Source organism: Cornus florida, unplaced genomic scaffold (genome assembly GCF_030987335.1).
Source record: "Cornus florida cultivar Cherokee Brave unplaced genomic scaffold, ASM3098733v1 CherokeeBrave_3.0.0_Hap2_Chr09, whole genome shotgun sequence".
NCBI classification, from domain to species: domain Eukaryota; kingdom Viridiplantae; phylum Streptophyta; class Magnoliopsida; order Cornales; family Cornaceae; genus Cornus; species Cornus florida.
The window spans coordinates 61422763-61443935 of NW_026775579.1; the positions used below are offsets into that span (position 1 = coordinate 61422763).

The 21173-nt window shown below is 34.7% G+C and overlaps 1 protein-coding gene and 1 pseudogene across 1 annotated transcript; both read right to left on the reverse strand.

Moving 5' to 3' along the window:
* Nucleotides 1–1677: 1677 nt before the first annotated feature.
* LOC132272689 (glycine-rich domain-containing protein 1-like) lies at nt 1678–5777 on the reverse strand (annotated as a pseudogene).
* A 2153-nt stretch (nt 5778–7930) lies between these two features.
* Nucleotides 7931–14178, reverse strand: LOC132272691 (oligopeptide transporter 4-like). The gene is made up of 6 exons (XM_059773790.1): nt 13660–14178; nt 12807–12904; nt 10162–10725; nt 9389–9641; nt 9029–9211; nt 7931–8545 (listed from the first exon to the last, which is right to left on the reverse strand). Exons 1-6 carry the CDS (start codon nt 14176–14178, stop codon nt 7931–7933), a joined length of 2232 nt encoding a protein of 743 aa, XP_059629773.1.
* Nucleotides 14179–21173: the final 6995 nt, after the last annotated feature.

Here is a 21173-nt window from a genome sequence, read left to right on the forward strand (position 1 = left end):
ACACAAAAAATAAAAAATAAAAAAAAATAAATTATTACTATTCATGAACAGTACCCGAGGGTACTGTTCCCTCGGGTGCAAAAAAAAAAATTTATTATTACTATTCATGAATAGTACCCGCGGGTACTGTTCATACACAGTACCCGAGGGTACTGTTCCCTCGGGTAAAAAAAAAAAAAACTGTTCAGGAACAGTACCCCAAGGGTACTGTTCCCTCGGGTGCAAAAAAAAAAAAAAAAAACCCTGAGTTACTATTCACATGAATAGTGCCCGCAGGAATAATACCCGCGGGTACTGTTCACAGGGGTATTAAAAAAAAAAAAAAATTCCCTGAGTTACTATTTACGTGAATAGTACCCGCGGGTACTGTTCACCGGGGTTGAAAAAAAGAAAAAGTATTATTATTATTTATTACATTCTCAAAGCAAGACGTGCAAGCTTGGGAATGGGGGGTAACTAATAGGGAAAAATATAAACCTACCATACCCTCGATAAGATTTATTAGATTTCATTATCAAGAATAATGAAATCAAACCTGACGTGGTTCAACAAGTAAGAATAATCCTACTATAACTGGAGGAGGTCAAAAGGATTAAATCATATCCCGACAAATCTGGTAATAAATCTCCTATGATTTCGCACAAGCGGAAGATAAGGTCAACCATCGACATCAGCGGAACAATTTTGATTTCAATCGACAGCCATAAATAGGGCATTAAGCCATTAAAGAAGGTACGACGTAAAAACTATTATTAATCCCTGCCTTCTTTTTAGACCTCCGTGACTAATTTGATCGTCGGAGAGCTCTTGGCAGGCACCACACCGGTGCCGTCAAGGTTCATCGATCTTCTCCTCTCTTCCTTGCAGGAAAACGGTATCGTATCGGACTGCGCGAATTTCGCCTCAACAATAGTAATCCTTCTAATAAAACTGTTACAAAAAATGGGTTTATAATGTATACTCGTAATTGGGCTTGAAGTCCTATTTGCTCAGGCCTTCTTAATGAGTCCAACCCACTGTGCTTGGTTAACCCGGCCCACTATTCATATTGAAGCCCAAGTTGGAAGTTGAATAGTCTTCATATATATATATATATATATATATAGATGGTGGTCTCCTCTCATGCTGATGTGTCATTCTTTTATTGGTGGGGAAGTATTTTCCCTCCACACAATCGTAAGTGCATTGTTATGTAAAACAATTTATAACTGTATTATTATTTGAACTGCAGGTTATTTAGCTTACTCAAGAGTTCCATGAGCATTACTCAATAATCTTGTAGAGAGCTCAGCTATCTGAGCGGGTGTATCCGTGTTTGACTCTCCTCCCTTAATTTGCCGGGATTAAAATACAATTATTATAATAAAATATTTAGAATTAATTAAAATGAGAGCTTCATACATCATCACTTTTAGTAACTAGTATAATTGCATTATTATGTAAACAAATTCATTATTACTGCAATAGTAGTAACTAGTAAGTACATAAAGGTTGCATTTTTAGCTTATTGAAATTCAGAACTTCATAGGACATAATATTTTTTGTGGCAATTTCCTCATCTGTGTCACACCCTATGCTAATTAGTTGTGAAAACCACCACCATTTCCATAACTTCCTCCATGATAGCCACCGCCATCACCACCATCACAACCGCGGTAGCCACCACAAGGACCAGTTTCAATCCTCAACACAAGAGGCGCCGCAGCTAGCAGCACAGCCACTAGAGTTATTGCTCTTCATTATTTTATCATTGCCATCAGCATCACTCCTACAACTTCCTCCTCCACAACTTCCTCCACTACCACAGCTAACTCTACAGCCACCGCAACTACCAGCTTTATTCCATCCACTAAAGCACTTCGCCATATTTTTATGGCCACAACCACCTTTTAGCATCACTTCAACATCCTTGTCAAAAGTACCATCTATTTCTCTTGAATTCTCTGTTTTGGTAGTGAAACAATCATAGCCCTCTTTCTTCAAGATGTCAGAAAGTATAAAAGCCACTGTGATTTCAGGCAATACAAGCCATTGTTCCTCAACCTGTTCATCAATCACCCGAATCAACTAAATTAGTATTAGCTTCAAGTTTTATCTTATGAATGAGAAAATAAAGAAACAACATATGCAATGTACCTTGAGAAAACTGGTTTTCAAGTTGAGTAAAGCCACTGCTTTTCCATAAGGATTTTCTTCAGAAAATTCAACTATGGTCATAAAGTCCCTTTCATTTTTCTCCTTCCCACGGTAGTTGAGTTCATAGTCTAGTTTCCTTCCACGAAAAATGACCATCTAAGGCAAAAATTCATCAATAAGTAAGTGAAATGGACCCTTCACGATATGGTTTTCAAGGTAATTTGCTTCACTCTTTTTCATAATTTGCATTTTCAACTTGAGATGAGCCTTAAAATGAGACATTTTCCATATTTCAAGCTTGTAAAATCAAGCGAAAAATGGTATATATAAACTCTTAACCTTTCGATTGCCTATGAGCCCAAACATACAATCTTCCTCACTAACTTCCCTCTGAAGTTGAAAGAACCATTGAGAGCCCATCAGCAACCATCCTTCTCCTACAAACTCTGCAAGAACACGCGTTTCGCCAGATCTTGTCATACCGATTACTTCTTTCTTGGAAATGCTGTTTTTTGCCCCCTCTGATTTTTTCGGGTCCCTAAACAATGAACATACATTCAAGAGGTAAATAAGTGAATTCAAAATTTTAGCGGGGCTCATGATTTGCATTAGAATTCCCTATTCAAAGAAACCTGAGTGTGTGTGAGCGCGCAACAAAGGTGAGTAGCTAAGACAGTCTAATAGAATGTTGAGATGATCGTGATCATAAGGCTCGGTTGAAATATCTGGATTTGTAAATTTAGAAGACGACAGAGAATGTTGTCTCGGAGAGTAGAGTCTTTAGCTTGAACTCGAATTTCCTCATCTTAATGTTTGTTCCATGTAAATATCTGCAATGAAATCATAAGTATTTTCTAGTAGTTTATGATTATGAGTTGGCGTTTCGTGCACCTCATCTGGATGCTGATGATCTCATTGTCAGCCTCATCTACAATATATGTCCAACTCTTAGCATACTGAAGTTTTTCAATACTTAGTGGTGAGAAAGAACTTATCAAGAATCGATATGCCTGAGCCACGTGCAGATCATATGGTGTCGGGAATGGAGTAGTAAGAGAGAGAGCAATCTGCAGACTAATCGGCTTAGAACCCACAATTCCAGAATTTGGAACCAACTCGAACCAATTTTCCACTGATAGTTTGGAAATCGAATTGGGGTCCTGTAGGGAGATCAAGGTAGTCCCCAACATTTTTTGTAACCCTGAATAGGACACGAGTTCAATGAGCAGTTCTCCACTTGGTTCGCATTGGAAATCCGCAACCTGTTTCTTTCCTGATTCACATGAAATGCTTAACCTTCTCCAGGTGTTGAAGAATAGATCAGACTGTTTCTTACTGAAGTAGAGGATGAGGCTTCCTGTATGCCCAGCTGGCAAGTTCCTGACATCAACAATCTCCAGCATAACCTGAATGATAATTAGAGAAAAAGAACTACAAACATTAAAACAAAATTAAAATTAAATTCATATTCAAACATAAGTAGGAAGAATAAATTTGTTTAAAACCGTTCAAGAACGAAAAAATGTACTCTTTGCACAGGCTGAACAACTTCAATTAAGTAATGTTGAGGATCATTTCAGGATTAATCTCCTTATGCTGTAGAAAGCTTAGCCAGGATGATTAATCTTACAGAATATAAAATAGCACCATAACATGCCCTTTGAATTTGAAGGCATAACTTCATTATCCTTTATATCTGACAGATTTTATTGGCAAGCTAAGGTTATATAAGCAACTATATTTTTATTTGTGTGCATGCGAACATGTATATGCTCTTCTTTGGCCTTGAATTAGTATTTCCTCTCGAAGTCTAAAATTTAATTTTGTTGTGTTGAAAATAAAGTAGATGGTATTCGAGGCAACCTCCACGAGCATTTTCTTGGGTAATTGAATCATATCTTGGTACTTAATGGACTGAACCAGCTTCTTGCCCACATTGCTTAATGCACACAAGTTGATGGTGAGAGGAGATGGAGCACTGCCTCTATACATCGCCCCTACCCTTCAGCATCTCGAACCAAATGCCTCCTCCCACTGCTTGGCAGTTTCATTGGATCCAACATCGAGCTTCTTACCTTTAGTCCTATCAGAATCTGTGTCGTTATGCTGAAGCACCTTACTGAGTATTGCCACTTGATCTTTACAATAAAAAACAGGATGCAATTGGTGAGAGTTCCAAATAAGGTCAATATCATAAGTTGGCACAAGGAAGCGGTTAATGTTCCTCTCTCCGTTTCTTTTGATCAAATGCAGAAACCCCTTATATCGTGCCACATCTCCTTTAAGAAACCGATCATCCTTCATCCATGGCCTGGAAACCTATTGACATATTTGTACACACACATACATAAAGTAGGTAAATCAATTGGAGAGATGGAAGGATGGCGTGGTTGAAAAAGATAACAATCACATCACTAAGCAAAAATCAAGAGCGAACAACTATGTTTAGACTTGAAATGAAGAAGCTAATCAATAAAACACGTATTCAAGTTCGTTAATTAGATATAGTTGTGTAGATCTTCCATATTGTTATAAAGAGAATTTAAAAAACTATGTTGTTACTTGGAAGTAGTAAGGAGTTTGCCTTTTGACAGCTGAAACCAGATCATACTTGGTGTTTTTTAAAGCTCCCACTTTATTTTCAGCAACAGTTTCCATGTTGCCACTCAAATCGAGCTCATATGGTTCGTTCGGATACATCATGTTCCAGATTTCTTCAGTTTGCCTCTTAAAAGTCCCATGAACAGAGGATACAACATTCCGATTGTCCATGATCCTTCCATATAGTTCTTTACAATCGGTCAAGTAGCGTACCTGAGAATCAGTAAACTTAGCACAAAAGTCCCATGTAACAAGAACTAAATCATATGTGTATGTTCTCGTACTGAATTGAGCCTGTGACAATGCCAGATCCATTCACAATCAAGAGGCACAACTAAAGGGCCTTCCGAAAACTGAGACTCAGAATGCTTGGCTAGTAAGGGAAGCCAAAAGAATTTGTACCTGAAAATTGCATATATTTTTCAAAACACAACTTAAATCTGTGAACCTCCAAATAAATGGATATTATAAATAATTGTATATAACCAAGAACTATTGGCCTTATAAATGCATACATATAAGACTTCAGAAGTTCTTACTCTGGTCTTTTGGTCCTACAATAACTACCATATAATTATTTGACATTGCACCTTAAGTGCTTTTATTTATGCATTAAACTTTTTAAAATTTGAGAATATAGGGGAAAATATATAATTCCCTCCAGGATATTTATTTCTAATTAACTTAAATAAGATTTTTTTTTTCGAACAAAAAATAAGTTAATTTGTTGGGGTGCTTACCTATATATGGCACGGTCCAATGCAGGGCCATCATAAAGGTGGCGGTTCCTATCAACGGCTGCAAGAAACTGTAGTTGCTGCTTGGCTGCCGTGACAAGGTCTTCGCTTATTGCAGTCCTTTGTGCTTCAGCCAATTCTAGTTCTTGGTGATTCTCCATTCCTTACTTTGCAAATTACCCACTATATAAGTGTATATAAAATTAAACACTATTTTTTTGAAAATAAAATAAATATATTCCCCCAAAAAAAAAATTGAAAATAAAATTACTAATTTATATTTCTTTCATATGAAACATTATGTTAGAGCACACACTGTAATACTACTAAATGGTTGTAATAGCATCTATGTCTAGCCACTTATTATTTGTAATTATAATGTGTATGTTTGTGTGTGTGTGAGAGAGAGAGAGCGAGAGTGAGAAAGTGTGTGCGTGTGTGAGAGAGAGAGAGAGTACAAGTGATGTATATATACAAATTTGGTCATACAGTAGAAGATATACAAGTGATGTATATATGAAAATTTGGTCATGCATTTTACCTACAAGATGAGGTCTTCTGAGTTTGAAAGAGCTGAAAGGTTGATTGTTATTTATAAGGTCCAAACAGCAACAAATTTTCTCTTCAAATGTCCAAAACACCCTTGGTTGTCTTCAATATTACATCAAGAAAACAACATTATTATTTTCTTGAAATAGTGAAAAAGTGAAAAGGAGAAATTCCCTGCTGAAAAGTCCTCAAATGACCTTAACCAGTAATGGCCATGTGTTTAACTTGCTTTCTTAATTCTGTGTGTGTTTTCATGCCTTGTGTGCTCTCCTGGAGATTGGCAGATCAAGTGGAAATGCAATGCATGCATGCATAAGACTGTTTCGTGCCTGAAAAGCTCTGAATGGGGTGCAAGGTCAGTATAATAATTAGTGGAATACTTTTTTCTTTTTATTTTTTTCACGATGGTAGTGTCTGGCCTCTTAGAGCACCCCATAATCTATCACCGAATATATGCAATTAACCGTTCCACATGTACCCGAAAATTACTAGAAAATTTACCTGGGGTGGCTCCAAAGGGAATTGAACTCTCAACTTCGAGGATGTGAGTGAAGAACCTCGTCATTAAACTAACCTCTTGGGATTTAGAGGAATTTGAAACATCAACGTTAGTACTAGTTGTGGAAACATATTTTTGCATCTGACCATGTTTCATATTTATATATTTTTGCTTATAACAAGTTATTGATACAAATTGTATAGGCATTGCATAGAAAACATTATATACAGACTGTTATGATTTTTAGGATGAGTTACACTCTTAAAGGAGTTCAAACTTATGTCACACGCAGGCACAGATTTATGCCCACTGAAATTTTTTATTATTACATTTTATACTTCTAAATTTATACTTTTTTGCATTTATAACAAAAAAATTTGAAATTGCCCCCACTGAAATTATGAAAAACCCCTCTATTTAAATTTGCCCCCCCCCCCCCATATGAATTCCTAGATCCGTGTCCCTGGTCACACGGATAGTTTGCGAAAGCGTAAGCACTGTGGTAGCAGGAGCGAGAGCGCGTGGAGTGCGAGAGTGGCACCCTTTTAAAAGAATTGTGTGACCTAGGTTCAAACTTGTGTTAAGTGTCTAAAATATCAGACACACATTCTGTATGTATTTAAAAGTGGTGGTGCTTCCAATATGTAATGTATATGTAGTAACCAAAGAAGAATTTAATTTTTGTTAAGCTGGTCAATTTTACCTATTTAGTAAAAGTATGAACAATGAAAACCAGTAAAAAAGGACTTGATGATCTTGAAATACAGAAGATTCAAATTTTCTACAAGCTGGTTGGAAGCACATTTGTAGAATCTGGAATAGATTAGACAAGAAGCTATGGCTATGGGGCTTGAGATATGATTGATCTTTCTTCGATTACTGCGTATATTGGAAGCAGTCTAACAGTAGATTCAAGATGGGATCAAACACTAGCAAAGGTATTATTGATTATATACATTCGGATTTTTCAAAACCGCGCCAAATTTTTCACAAGGTGGAGCACAAAATCGTGCAATCTTCATTGGCAAAGTGACAAAGTCAGAACTTCAACTCCGAGGTCAGAAGGTGTCTGGGCTGAAGTATGTGCCATTGTAATGAATAGGCCTCAACCAGAAATATTGGATATCTATCGTTGCAGTTGTAACAGCTGTGTAACAGCTGTGTTAATATAGTTGTGATACTAATACAGCAGATTATTTCCATCTCTATGCAACAAGTTACAGAGCAAAAGGAATGCCATAGAAAAATCTTTCTTCATATAAATCTTCAATTTATCACCAACATTAACATTATGGGCAGTACAACAACAAACGAAAAAACATTCTAAGAAGAAACTTACTTCTATCAATGAATATCCTAGAATCTAAGCAAACCTTGGGCTAATTTGGTGGTGTGACTGAAATAAGAATCAATATATTGGGCACCCGTCAACAGCAATACCTTTGGCAGTTGGACATGCAGCGAGTTTACAGTGCTCACCATCAGCGCCCCACCACGATATGCTTATGTCCTCCATGCTCAGTGAGAAGTACAGAAGCACCCCCATGAAAGCTAGTCCAGCATCCATGGCAGCTGAAAGAACATAATTGTACCTCTGCCACCAACCCTTTCGGTACTTAAAAACGAATAAATTGAAGATCGTCCCAAAGAAGATCCAGCTATTGAAGTTCAAAGTTGTAGCCGGTGGCATTGCAGCTGTTGCTCCGAGAAGTACTGGAAGGTTTATCAGTTTGATCCATTGCTGACTCGGGAATGCTTTATGTAGCAGCCATACCAAAAGAGGTCCCAAGGCACCTCCAAGGAAGAACCAGTTGAGAGCACCATAGTTTCCTAGACTCCCAAAGATCCTTTTTGGTCCCACTAAACCCCAGATGACCGACGCATCAAAGAAGACACGATCACCAGGGCATGTCCACGGACTGTTGGGAGGGAGAAGCTGATCTTGGCATATGTTATTGACACTTGTCAGCAGCCACCACGCCGTTGCAATATTAATTGTTCCAGCTAATATAGTTCCCACACACTAATGTGAAGAGGTAATTAGATTATCATTCATCAGAGACTAAGATATATATATATTTTTTGATAACTATCAGAGACTAAAATATTTGAAAAAAAAACATGTTTTACCAGGGAAAAAAAAAAAGAAAGAAAGAAAAGATCAAGCTAACGAGTTTTTGACTCTTCTATGCCTACACCAAATTGCTAATTGATACCAGTCAATTAAAACAATCTACCACACTGTCCAATTAGTGCTGTCTCGCACACATTAGAAATTAATTTTTCAAGTATACTGCACTGTTAAATTTTTGTCAAATCTATTTAGCCACAAGATAATGATGTGCTATTACATCAGGTTTAAAACTCATTCATTGTAAAACTAATGTGTTCCTAAAACAGAATGTAAAATGTTGTGACCGCTCTTTATTTATTTTTCTTTCATTTTTTTTCGTAGTTGCTTTATTTTTCTTTCCTGTAATAATGGTTTTGCAAAAAGAGGTTATACCTGAACTATGAACATTGACCTTGGTGGAATCTTCATGTAATGCCCCAGCTTGAAATCGTTGAGAAATGAGACCGCCTGACTCATGCTTATATAGCCATAGGTTTTGAAGCAAACATTGGCTATCGGTCTTCCTGGTAAAATGACACCCATGATGTACTCTGTGATGACATTTAATCCTGGTGTCTGGCGTCAAAAGTGAAGTAAATTTTAAGAACGTTAGAGGAACCGCCCACATATTAGTTGATAAGAAAATTTTCTTCACACATTTAAGAACGTTAAAGGAACCGCCCACTAATTTAAAAATTACATTGCAGAAATAAGTTTGTAAGAAGAGTATTGGGTCCAATTCAATTTTGTTACCTGATTAGTTGTTGCAGTTATGATGCTGATAGGGAGGGTAAAAATCAATGCAAGGCCTGACGCAAAAACGAGTCCCCACCATGGCATTTGAACCTGATCATTCATGAAGATGCAAAGAGCGAGAGAGAGAACCAATGACACTCCAAGCATCAGGTGGAACCACCAGTTAGGTATGTCCTTGTACTTCCTCATCAGTTTTGTATGAATGTCACTCTTCCTACCGTATGAAGCTCGGAACTGGTTATAGATCTCCCTATGTAGTGTAGCACATCAATTTGCATATGTTCATATAAAGTAGATATAATGCTAGTAAAATGAATATTAGTCCCACAAATAGAGTGCCAAGGTAATGCCAGAAACTACTCATTAGCCTTGCAAAAACAAGAGTAGAGGACCAACATAATAAGTCTTGATAATCTTAGATGTGATATTGTCTTTATAAAGATGTATAAACGATTATAATTGGTAAAAGAAAAATCTTTTCCAAAAGATTAGCTTGATAAAAAGTATTCTATGGAAGCAATTTCTTTAGAGGACTTCCTGGTTTTTTGTCAAAAGTACATCATCTTTTGTGTTCCTATAGAATTTAAGATGAGTCCATAAGTCCTTTGTTTTGTATTATGAAAATATTTATTCTATGGTAACAAAAATTCACAACATAGCAGGCAGCATTGCATGTCTACAAGAACAACAGCTTGTGAATGAAACCCTATAAAGTTTCTCCAGTTAGGTAATGAACCCTATACTAAATTCAACAGTTCTGCATTACTTACTTTCCATTGAACAAGGCCACGTGGCTGAGTGTCGCTACAACAGCAGCAAAACCAATGCCATAAGTCAGAGCGAAGAACGTGCTGAGGTAGAGACGTCCCTGCTGCTCATATGCTGGATAATCTATCTGGAACTTGTCATTGACAATGGCTGATACATTATATATCTGCCCCTGGGCACTGAATAGATGTGAAGAGAAGATGGGGAAATTTTGGGCCGTGTATAGGTTCAATCCCCAGTAGGCTACAGGAAGTAACACGTACATTATTGCAACATACCCTACACAGACATTGGCAATGGCAAAGAATGGGGTGACAAGAGGACTGCCAAGGAATGAGGCGACGACTGACCAATCAAGGGTCAGGGACCCGAGACCAAGTCCACGCATGCCTGATCCAATCTGGTGAGCTGTTACCGACTTTGGAAATGCCCAGCAGACCCAAGAAATGTTTGACAAGATGGGGATGAGGTAGCCAGGGAAGAGGTACCAGGAGAAGCTGCAGATTAGTGCAATTGAGAAGAACTTCCCACGTGTCATTCGCCTATGGTCCTTCTCATGAAGAGCCCTGCAAAATATATAATCAAAATACTGGCAGTCAGTTATAACAACAAGCCTTTTTCCCAACTACTTGGAGCCGGATACATGAATCGTACGTTTCCATTCCACTCTGTCTAGGGTGCCGCAGTCAAACCACAACTGGCAGGCAGTCAGTTGTGTGTGTGTGTGTGTGTTTTCCCTGCTTAAATGCTGACATCAAAAGCACACTCTACTGGAAAAGATCATCTCTTGTGAAATAAAGGCAGTGATGTTAAAAAATGTTTTCACATAAAGTGCAGGATAAATAAATAAAAACTTTTACATGCTACACATGAGCAAAACAACAAAGTACAATGTGATCACAAATGAGTACATAACTTGTGTTAGAGAAGAGTTATTGCATGATATTTTGATTGGAACCTAGTAGTTGTACTTGTAGAATCTGCAGTCATAGTCGAATTTTCACGAAAATATTAGAAATATGTACCCAACCAAGGAAATTCATAAACAAAGTTAAGTTGGGGATCATACATTTTAATTCATAGACTTGAACTTTGAATTTGAAAGCTGCTTAAATTATTGGATTTCATTTCTCTTGCAATTTTATCAATTAAATTGATTTCATTTATTTTCACAACTACTAATGATTTTGTAAGATTTTGCTTTTCGAAATTTTAGTGGGGCCATGGCCTAGTAGACCCCTTGTGAAGGAGGAAAGCCAAACCTAGTTACATGGAACTGCATTGGACATGAAAACTTGTTTCTTTAATATTCTTGGCCCAAATTTTTATTTTTTGAGTTTTCTAGTTCTTTCAAAGAGTAGATATTTGGACCGAAGAGTCAGGCAGTGAGTGGTCATTAATGTAAGAGATAAGGAAGTGTAGGGTCCCACTTTCGTATATTTGGTAAGGCCCAAAATCATTTCCAATATAAAAATAATGATGCAATTGTGTCATCCCATGATTTGCTCTCCTTATTTAAGTAATGAATTAGAAAAGTTATTAAATGACTAATGTTTCACAAATCTCAAAAAACTGTCTCTATTCATTGGTTAAATAAAGATGTATTCTCCCCTTTTTAACTAATGAATTAAAAAATATATTAAATGACTTCTTTTTTCACAAATCTCATAAATCGTCTCTATTCATCGGTTAAATAAGGATACTCTCCTATTCAATGAATGTAACCAATGAATTAAAAAAAATATTAAATGACTTATTTTTTCACAAATCTCAAAAATTGTCTCTATTGATTGATTAAATAAGGATATGCCCTTTCCTATTTAACCAATGAATTAAAAGAGTTATTAAATGATTTTTTTTTCACAAATCTTATAAAACTGTCTCTATTCATTGGTTAAATAAAGATGTGATTTTCTTCCTATTTAAGCAATGAATTAAAAGAGTTCTTAAATGACTTATTTTACACAAATTTCAAAAATAAGTCTCTATTCATTGGTTAAATATGTCTATATTCATAAATATTGAGCACTTGTCAACTCTCATAATAACATTACTTATATAAAAAAAAAAAAAAATACCAAATGGAGTATTTAATTTGTGGACCCATCTAAGCATATAAAGAAACCTCAATTTGGAGGTCCATTTGCCTTATTCTGGAAAGCTCCCATTTTGATGCCAAAGTGGCTGCCCAATGACAGGTCCATCATCCATGGAACCTCCCATGTCATCAGGATAGAAAAGGAAAATAACGATATAAAGTACTTTCCGAAAAAAAAAATAACGATATAAAGTAATCAAACCTAGCAATATATATACATATATATACACACATGTACATATATATTTACACATATATATTTTCCATATTAAAAAATCTAGTATGGAAATGAAAATGGAAATGGAAATGGAACAGGAATAGAATTCTTTAATTAGAATTTACTACCTAAATTAACCACACAAAAACACAAATAAACAATTGTTGCATTTTGAATCACCAAATTAGTGTCTTGAAATCAAACTTTTAACTAAATTTTTTTCGATTTCTATGTCAAACCAAATGCTCTCGAAAGCAAAGTGCAAACACAAAATTGTTCTCTTACTTATTTTGTGTTGGATGTTCTAAACGACCCCGTGTTGAGGTTATTACCTGAAGAGAGACACTTGAACGAGACTGCTGGGCCACCACATGTGGGCCGGATCCACCACATACTTCCTCAGAATTCCAGCCCAACCATATCCCAACACCTGCACATGGGCCCATGTTAGCATAAATACCCTGTGTCAATTTGTGTATATATATATATATATGGACAATACTTAAGAATCTATGTGGATTAATAATAAATTATCATGTAATATTTAATTACCAAATAAAAAATAGTGAAGATTTGAGTATTTTCCTTATTATATTTACATAGAATTTACAGAGTTGAATCATTTGATACAGAAAATCTGAAAAGTGCCTTAAATGGGGCGGTCATATATATGGGATTAATTTTTATACTAGAAAAATAATGATTTGAAGTGCAACAGAAGTTATTATAAAATTATTAATGATTTTAATTTTAAAATAATAATTATCAACCTGTGCTAAGATTTGAATTTATCCGACTCTAAATTATCTATCATTATTCATTTAAAAATTAAGAAGATATAATTAAAATCAGAAGAAGAAAAAAAAAAGTTTCAAGAGTTTGTCTGTTAAACAATGTTAGCCAATAAACAACAAACATTGTAGGTTTACCAGAATATAGAAACACCAGTATATATATATGCATGTATGCACCTATAAATGTTGGACAAATAACTGTATAAATCAGTCGGTTCTGCCGATTATATACTCTATATATATGCATGTATGCACCTATAAATGTTGGACAAATAACTGTACAAATCAGTCGGTTCTGCCGATTATATACTCGGCCGATACAGATACACATGTATACACATATATAGGTAGGTCCGTTTATATACTGAATTAGTGAGAGAAAGAGAGAGACCTGAGTGGTGATTACAAGAATCCAACTAGCCAAGAAAGAGATTTTCCTATGGTAGAAAGCTTTGATGATATTCACAATACCGACCGCATAAGCCGCTCCGCTACCGAACCCGGCACCGGCATTGGCGAATATCGAAATCAACACGTGCTCCTTCATGTTAAACGGGCCCGGATTCAACGAGAACTCCCTCTCCCCCATACCCGGCAGCCGAAACGTCGTCGTCGGGAGAACCTTCGCCATGAGCCGGCCTATCGGAAGCGTGGCCACCTGAACCGATATCATCGTGATCACGAGCGGTTCGGTCCGGTACGAGAAGAATGTGTTGAGAAACGATAGAAGGACGCACGAGACCAGACCCAGAAACCACATGCGGAAGGTCCATACCGGGAGGGTCGGGTCGTCGTGGTTCGACACCGTCAGTCGGACCTCTTCGACTGGGGACTCTTCGTCTTCGTCGATGATGTCTGCGTTTTCTGCTTTGTGTTTTGTGATCTCTGCTGGCTCTATTTCAAGAACCATGGTGAATGGTGAAGAAGGAGAGAGCAAGTAAAGAGAAGGGTTAGATATATATATATATATATATGGACTATAGAGAGAGAGAGTGAAGTCGGTATTTGGTTGGTAACAGATTTCGTATGGTATTGGTGATGTATCGGTACACGTGATGTGAGGGAATTTCTGCGTGTATTGAGATTTCAAATCTTTTTAAGTTGGGAATTTGTCTGCGTCATTATCTTAAAGAGCTAATATGAAATTACCTAAATGGCACTCTTGGATCTTTGCCAGCATGTAATTTCCATGTGCACCGTCTCACCTTGACCTAAATTCTCTCCGATGCGCCAGTACTTTTAGGTTTAGTTCTTCTATAAATAGCGGAGATTCGTTGCAGAAATTTATTGTGGATTCCATTTTACGTCAACATATGACACAAGTATGGAGCCATGAATTAATGTAATTAATGTAATTTGTCAATACATTAATTTTATTTTTTATTTTTTTAACACATTTATTTCATTTTTCAATCCTTTAAATCTAGTTGTTGTGTTGACACCTAATTTAATAATTGGACTTGGACTACAATTGGGCTGAAAGTGCGCCACAATTGAGTTGGGCTGAAGAATATTACTACTTTACATAAATTAAACAATGGGCTTATGATACAATGACGTGATAGTGACTTGGGCTGTAATGGGAGATTCGGCTTTGTATATGGACTTATTATGTGAATGTATTTTGACTAAAGGGAGTTGTATGCTCCACGTGAAATTCATATTGCATGCAAAGATGGGAGGAATATTTGAATTAAATGGTGGCTAAAGATCACTATTTTAACCTTATCTTTTAAGTTAGGGGTAAGTGCAACAAATACCCTTATAATTTCAAAAATATGCAAATCACATCCCTGGTGTTCAAACGCCACCCCTATAGTTTCAAAATAGTGCAAATAAGGGCTTTTGACCAAAAAAAATTGGCATGTACCGTGCATGTGACCAAAAGTTTGCCTTTAATACCAAAACTACCCTTTTGCACTACCCAAAATGCCCACAGGGGATTTTTGCACACTTTAAAATACAGGAGGTTTTTTGTAAACATGAAAATAATTATCCCTCACTCTTACAAATTTATAATCAAATATTTCATATATTATATACAAATATAAAGAATTATATATATAAATATAGAGTCCTACTCTCTTGCTCCCTGTAGAGTAAGAAAATTAGTCCACACTTTCTATATAAACCGTTAGATTAAATCTAACGGTTATTTTTCAAACCCACCTATAGTATTTCTTTTTAACACAAAATCACTCTCACCCTATTTTTAGTTTCTATATTTAATTTTACAATTATCATCTACTATAACAATAAAAGGTAAATTATCAAAATAAAAATAGAAACCTTTGAAAAAAAATAATACCAATATATTTTACTAAAAAATTGTTTTATTTAGATGTTTATTTGAAAGAAAAACTACACCCGTATCTTTCAATTTGCAACAACAGTATGATATTATAGCCTTTTCCTAAAAAACATCTTGTTGTTCTCCGTATAAATAAATTAATATACTTTTCTAGTATAAGTAAATTTACCAACAAATATACTGTAATTTTTGGAATATGGAATTGATTAATTGGAGTTTAAATTAAAGAAAATTTCAGTTAAAGTTTAAACAAAAATTCTTTCTATTTCAATTTGAAGTTGGGCATTTGGTGAAAAGATGGGTGAAGCTCTTCTCACTACCTTATCAATGGATTTAAATTCAACACACGAAGAAATGGAGAGAGTGTTAATAATTACCTTTTATTGTTATGTAAGTGGTAATGGTAAAATTAAATATAAAAATAAAAACTAGGGTGAGAGTGGTTTGTGTTAAAAGGAAAGGCCAAGAGTGGGTTTGAAAAATGACCGTTAGATTTTAATCTAACCGTCTATATAGAAAGTGTGGACTAATTTTCTTGCTCCATGGGGAGCAAGAGAACAGGACTTTATAAATATATGTGCATATATACATATACCCTTATTTAATATATTTCTCTCTATAAATACTCTATCTATATTTAACATATTTTATCTCTCTACTCTAACAAGTTTTTCTCTCTCTGATTGGCCCCTCACTCTTATAAAATTATTGTTAAATATTTCATATATTACATGTAAATATATGCAGGAAGGCTCTCATGCGGTCTAAAAGAACGGGTTTTTCAGCGAACCAAAAGTCAAATAGTCAATTACAACAATTACAATTTTTTACTTTATTAGACCTAACCATAGTTAATAATTGTTACATTAATATTCAATTTACCATAGTCAGTTGTACCTTTATTCAATTACTTACCTCCTTAATCTTTTTCATCTTCCTTGCAATCTCAACCACTACTACCATGATTTGCTAGGTATGTAGTATTAAAGTTCTTATTAATGATGATCTAAATTAGAGAAACTGTGAAGTGGTCAATGGGGTGTGTGTGTGTGTGTGTTTTGTGCACTTGACATGACCTCGCCAAAATGTTTTTGCATGATTATTTTCAACCACTAAAAAATGTTAAAAAAAAAAAAAAAAAAAAAGTTAAGTAATAAAAATAGTTTTTGACATATTTAAAAATTTGAACATCAATTTTCTGATACCATAAACTATTTCCAAAATTGGGATGATAAGATTGGATATTTAATTGTATTTATGATAAAATTTTGAAGGAAATTGTTCGTGAAAATGTAAATGGGAATGAAAATGAGAAAATTGCCAGAATTTGGAGATTTTTCTTATTTTTGTCTCAGAAAACCCAAATTTGGAGACCTTTTATTGTTTCCATGCTAGGATAAAATAATATATGTTTTCTGTTTGAGACTCCATTATTCACTAAGTGTGGAATAATGGGTCGAAGAAAAAAATAAGAAAAGTAAAAAAAAATAATAATAAATAAGAGAGCAATAGTCAGGCCATCAAAGGAAAAAAATTAAGAGAGCAAAAAAATAAAAAATAAATAAATCAAAGTGCAAAAAGAAGAAAGAGAAAGAGAGAGATGGTGGCTGTAATGGTGTGGATATGACAGCGGTGATTGAGATTGCAAGAAAGATGGAAAAGAGTAAGGAGGAAAGCGATGGAATAAGGTATATGCTAACTATGGTAAATTGGATATTAAGGTAACAATTATTAACTATAGTTAGGTCTGATAAAGTAAAAAATTGTAATTGACTATTTGACTTTTAGTCCGCTGAAAAATCCGTTCTTTTGGAGCATTCCTGTGTATATATATATATATATATATATATATATTCATTCAACTCTCACTATCTCATCCCATTCGCCATCACTAATACACCACCACCCCATATCCGTTGCCGCCAATCACACCACCACCCCACCTTCGTTGCCACCAATCACACCCTTGTATATATACAACACACATTAACATAAATTTTCTGCTATTTTTTTTTTTTCGGAAGTTAATTTTCTGCCATTTTTTTCTGAGTGAAGGAATCATGGGTCGCCGGAATTGGGTTTGTGATACTTTACACACACATATATATATATATATTTGATTACACATATATATACACACTCATATAATTGGTTATGTGATTGTTGTGATAATTTTGATTCGAACTTGTTGGGAAATGAGATTTTGAATTAATTGATTATTTGGTGGTGTGTCGGCAGTGGTGGTGGTGTTTCAGCCCATTTTAGTGTCTGGGTTTAAAAATCAGTGGAAGGGGTAGTTAAATAAGGAGCCCACCTCCTCCACTGAAACACCATGTTCATTATCCTCTTCATCAAATTTGGTTGGTATGCAAATCAATATGATAACAAAAAGAGACCCACAATATTATAAAAAATAATGACAGTATCATTTTTTTATAACGCGGTATAAAAAATAAAGGTCTCTCCTCTGCTCTAAGCAATTTTGATGGGCACTTGCTTGTCCTGATTGGCAATCTGGGTTTGTAAAAGAAGAGAAATAAGGGTTTGCAAAAGAAAACCATCCCCCACATGGGAGAGGGTGATAGGAACATGCGCTCGAGCCTCGAAGGGCGCTTTCGGCAAGTGGTTTCGCTTCTTTTTCTTTTCTTGCTGTTGGTGAGTGAGTAGCAAGGCGGCATAGAAAGCTTAGACCCTTCTTCGTGGTCTTCAGAGCAAGCCTCCGATTACAAATCAAACGATCCAAATCTCAGCTAACCGGCCATGGCATCGGCGACCATGGCGTACCTGACGGTCATCGCTCTATTGATCACTGCAGTTGCATCGACCTACAACCACATACACCAACCACACTGTTGGTGGCACAGCCGGATGTTTCTTCAACCTCTCCACCAACTCTTCCGCCCCCAATTACCTCTGCCCAGGGGCGAAGCCAAGATTGTATCTTAGGGGGCAGAAGTACTTGACAAAAAAAAAAAAAAAAACCAACTACCATGGCATATATAATTTTTTTCACGTAAAAAGACAAAACAATAAAAATAAAAAATTATAGCAAAATCACTAAATTTTTAAGAAGCAATTTAATATTCTTGATCTAGTTTATGTGATAAATTCATATGAAGTTGTGAACAGATCAAAATTAAATTGAAATAGAAAATTTATTCTGATTTCTATCTCTATCTTTCGATTCTCACCCCCCGGGCACATGCTCCCTCCGCCCCTGCCTCCGCCACCAATTACCCAAACAACATAGTCTGTAATTGTGCTTTGCTTCTGAGGATACAATAAGTAGTATGGGCCGGTTATAGTCTGCAGACGTGGCATCGGGGCGAGCAATTGAAATACAATCCATATAAGAACACCACATAATGGGCCGAGCTCGGAGGATCCACCGAAGAAAACCAAGCCCATTGGAAAGAAGGCCCAAAACGGATAGTCCAGCAGCACTTGTAATTGCTTATAAAAAAGCAGCGGAGATTTATTTTTAATTGAAAATGTAACGAGATTCTGTGAAAATAGAGAGAGAAAATTCTTTGCATCTTCAATTGGCGCCGTCTGTGGGAAGCGTTGTGTAATACCCTAATTTAAAAAGGATAATCTTGGTATTTATTTATTTGTTTTAATTGTATTTTTAATTATTTAATTGATTATTTGACTAATTGCTTATGTGTTTAATTGAATTAGGTATTACTTGATTATTTGATTACGTGCCTATGTATTATTTGTATTTGCCTATGTGTTAATTGTTTAATTAGATTATGTGCTTAAATAGTATTTTGATTAATTGTAAATTAAATATTTTCTTTTTTTATTATTTTCTTTTATTTTTCTTTTATGGTTCTGGTTAGTAGCAATGGGCCAACAAATTGGGTTCCATGGACTACTTGGATAGGAGGTTGGATGTGTGTGGATTATTACCCATGGATAGTTGTGTATGTATATATATAGATATATATTATATACATACATAAAAAGGAAAGTAATTTATTAATTAATTTTTTGGTAACTTGGGTAGTAATATTTAATCTGATATATATATTTTATATTTAAATAATAAAAATATACATAGATTTGATACGTGTTATATTTTAAGTTACTTTATAATATTATGATAACTTAAGTATTATTGGATAATCCATTAATAAATAATGGAATGTGTATAATTTATTTATTTAATAAACATATACATAAATTATATACGTAACATATTTTACTTACCTTTTTAATATATATAAAAGGGAAAGTAATTTATTAATTACTTTTATGGTAACTTGGGTAGTAATATTTAATCTTATGTATATGTTTTATATTTAAATAATAAAAATATACATAGATTTGATACGTGTTATGTTTTAAGTTACTTTATAATATTATGGTAACTTAAGTATTATTGGATAATCCATTAATAAATAATGGGATTTGTATAATTTATTTATTTAATAAAGATATACATAAATTATATACGTAATATATTTTACTTACTTTTTTAATATTTTAATATATATATATTTTTTTAAGTTGACTTGGATTGGGAAAAGGGTTAGGGTTATTTTATTTAACCTATAAATATATAGCTATAGGTTGTAAAAGGGGGTTAGAAATATTCACGTGATATATTATAAAGGAGAATTAGAGAAGGAAAAAGGAAAAGGAATGAAGGAGAAGAAAAACCCTGTAGAGAGAAAATCAAGGAAGAAGAAGTTTAACTTTCGATCCGAAAGTTTAAGGCAAGTTCTTCTTCTATCTCTTTCCCTTTGATTCGTGTTTCTGTACATGCCTAGGAAATTTCAGGATTTATTAAACACATAAAATTAAATAATTATGCATGTTTAAGTGGATTAGAACATAGATTTTATGAAATTGGTTCATATCTGTTCTTGTGTTATGAATTGATAAATGCACGATTTTGATTTGAGTTTCGGTGTGAATTTTTACATGTTTAAATTATGTATTTTACATATCTGTGGAATGATGGAACGTAGAAACATGCTTAGGATTCCTGAACATTAAATAGAAATTAGGTTTGGGTTTAAATAAATTTAAATGGACTCAATCATAATGATGCTTGCTATTTGAATGTTTTAAACAAACGAATTGATTTAATCTTTTAATATGTTTTAACAATTGAGATTAAATGTGTAGGATGAATTGGATACGGATAATACTTATTTGACGGTATAATAAAATATCATCATATGTATAAGATTCAGTTTATGTATGACATATAATATAGGAAGCTTAAATAAATAATAAATCATTCCTATTTTATGATAACTTGATATCATATTATCATAGTTATTTCTGGATTGTTTGATGTATTTCCTTAATCATTACATCAATTGTTGGATTGTGTGGTTTAATGCACCGGTATGGGACGGTGGCATTCTAGGGACGGATTAACTTATCAATTAAGTCCTACCTATTTTATATAAGGGAATGGATTAACTAAAATGTTAAGTCCTACTTATATTCAAGTCAGGTCAGTTGAACAAGTTGAATGACTTATGGAGGATTAATATATTATATAAGGGAATGGATTAACTAAAATGTTAAGTCCTACTTATATTCAAGTCAGGTCAGCTGAACAAGTTGAATGA

What these genes read in the sequence shown, in the direction of transcription:
- LOC132272691 (XM_059773790.1), bottom strand. Translation starts at nt 14,178, where the DNA reads ATGGTTCTTGAAATAGAGCCAGCAGAGATCACAAAACACAAAGCAGAA. An exon ending in TTCTTGTAATCACCACTCAG is followed by an intron (nt 12,905 to 13,659) that starts GTCTCTCTCTTT and finishes GCCCATGTGCAG; the next exon opens with GTGTTGGGATATGGTTGGGC. An exon ending in GTTCAAGTGTCTCTCTTCAG is followed by an intron (nt 10,726 to 12,806) that starts GTAATAACCTCA and finishes TATATTTTGCAG; the next exon opens with GGCTCTTCATGAGAAGGACC.